We start from the raw sequence: 2402 nt of genomic DNA, 5'->3' as shown, positions 1-2402 counted from the left end.
ACATTGGGTTGTCAGGGTGACATTGAGGGGGTGACATCAAAAGGGGTGTCAGGGTGACATTGAGGGGGTGACATTGAGGGGGGTTGTAGAGTGACATTGAGGTGGTGACATTGAGGAGGGTGACATTGAGAGGGGTGGTAGGGTGACATTGAGGTGGGGACATTGAGGAGGGTGACATCGAGGGGGGGTGTCAGGGTGACATTGAGGGGGGTGACACTGAGGTGGGTTGTAGGGTGACATTGAGACGGTGACATTGAGGGGGGTGACACTGAGGGGGGTGACACCGAGAGGGGGGGGTGCCAGGCTGTGGCGGTTGTGTGTGTGTCCCTCCAACTCCATGTGTGTCCCCCCCCCAGGTGCTGACGTCACACTCGTGCTCGGAGGAGGGTCTGGAGGACGCGGCCAACGTCCTGCTCCAACTGTCCCGGGGGGACGCCGTCACCCGCGACACCGTCCTGCGCCTCCTGCTCAGCGGCGCCCGCACCCTGGGGGCCACCCTCTGCCGCCAGATCGGTGAGGAAACCCCCCCAAAAAACACACCCACCTGAGGGGTGTGATGTCATTGTGACGTCATGGTGATGTCATGGTGACGTCACGGTGATGTCACCCGCGGCAGGGACGCTGCTGGCGGAGCTGAGGGAGTACAACCTGGAGCAGCAGCGGCGGGCGCAGAGCGAGGCCCCGTCCCCCGAGGGGCTCCCCGAGGAACAGCCCCCCAGCGCCAAGCTGAAGGGCAAGATGCAGAGCCGGTCAGCCCCACGGCGCCCCACGGCGCCCCACACACTGCCCCACGGCACCCCACACCCTCATCCCGTTAACTCTGGTCCCTACTGACATCCCTTGTTAACTCTGGTCCCTACTGATAACCCTGGTCCTGTTAACTCTGGTCCCTACTGACACCCCCTCGTCCTGTTAACCCTTGTCCCCACTGACACCCCTCATCCCTCCTGTTAACTCTGGTCCCCACTGACATCCCTTGTTCCTCCTGTTAACCCTTGTCCCTACTGATAACCCTCATCCTCTTAACTCTGGTCCCTACTGACACCCCCTCATCCTGTTAACTCTGGTCCCTACTGACACCCCTTTTCCTGTTAACCCTTGTCCCTACTGACACCCCTTTTCCTGTTAACTCTGGTCCCTCCTGACACCCCTTGTCCCTCCTGTTAACTCTGGTCCCTACTGATAACCCTCGTCCTGTTAACCCTTGTCCCCACTGACACCCCTTGTCCCTCCCGTTAACCCTTGACACTACTGATGCCCCTCATCCCTCGTGTTAACTCTGGTCCCTACTGATAACCCTTGTCCCGTTAACCCTTGTCCCTCCTGACACCCTTGTCCCTCCTGTTAACTCTGGTCCCTACTGACACCCTTTGTCCTGTTAACTCTTGTCCCTACTGACACCCCTTGTCCCTCCTGTTAACTCTGGTCCCTACTGACACCCTTTGTCCTGTTAACCCTTGTCCCTACTGATACCCCCTCGTCCCCACTGACACCCCTTGTCCCTCCCGTTAACCCTTGTCCTTACTGATAACCCTCATCCTGTTAACTCTGGTCCCTACTGACACCCCTTGTCCCTTTTGACACCCCTCGTCCCGTTAACCCTTGTCCCTACTGACACCCCTTGTCCCTCCTGACACCCCTTGTCCTTCTTGTTAACTCTGGTCCCTACTGACACCTCTCCTCCCTCCTGACACCCCTTGTCCCTCCTGTTAACTCTGGTCCTTACTGATAACCCTCATCCTGTTAACTCTGGTCCCTCCTGACACCCCTCGTCCCTCCTGACACCCCTTTTCCTGTTAACCCTTGTCCCTACTGACACCCCTTGTCCCTTTAACCCCTGTCCCCACTGACACCCCTTGTCCCTCCTGTTAACTCTGGTCCCTACTGACACCCCTTTTCCCGTTAACCCCTGTCCCCACTGTCACCCTCATCCCTCCTGATATCCCTTGTCTCTCCTGTTAACTCTGGTCCCTACTGACACCCCTTGTCCCTGCTGACACCCCCTCATCCCGTTAACCCCTGTCCCTACTGACACCCCTTGTCCTTCTTGTTAACTCTGGTCCCTACTGACACCCCTCGTCCCTCCTGTTAACTCTGGTCCCCACTGACACCCCTCGTCCTGTTAACCCTTGTCCCTACTGACGCCCCTCGTCCCCACTGACACCCCTTGTTCCTCCTGTTAACTCTGGTCCCTATTGACACCCCTCGTCCCTCCTGTTAACTCTGGTCCCTAATGATCCTGTTAACTCTTGTCCCTACTGACACCCCCTCATCCCGTTAACCCCTCTGGTCCCTACTGACACCCCTTTTCCCGTTAACCCCTGTCCCCACTGTCACCCTCATCCCTCCTGATATCCCTTGTCTCTCCTGTTAACTCTGGTCCCTACTGACACCCCTTGTCC

General features: G+C 57.9%; 1 protein-coding gene across 1 annotated transcript in view; it reads left to right on the top strand.

Annotated features, from left to right (window-relative positions):
• Positions 1 to 356: 356 nt before the first annotated feature.
• The window catches only part of LOC106896566 (E3 ubiquitin-protein ligase HUWE1-like), a gene marked incomplete at both ends in the record, with an annotated part of 26785 nt that continues 24739 nt past the window's right edge, over positions 357 to 2402 (top strand). The window contains 2 exons of the mRNA XM_014956656.1: positions 357 to 513; positions 617 to 813. Of these exons, the coding sequence (XP_014812142.1) occupies positions 357 to 513; positions 617 to 813 (354 nt within the window). The remainder of the gene's footprint in view (positions 514 to 616; positions 814 to 2402) is intronic.

The sequence above is a fragment of the Calidris pugnax genome, unplaced genomic scaffold (genome assembly GCF_001431845.1).
Source record: "Calidris pugnax isolate Ruff unplaced genomic scaffold, ASM143184v1 scaffold350, whole genome shotgun sequence".
Taxonomy (NCBI): Eukaryota; Metazoa; Chordata; class Aves; order Charadriiformes; family Scolopacidae; genus Calidris; species Calidris pugnax.
Note: the sequence above shows the minus strand (reverse complement) of the source record. Positions and strands in the feature narration are given on the sequence as shown.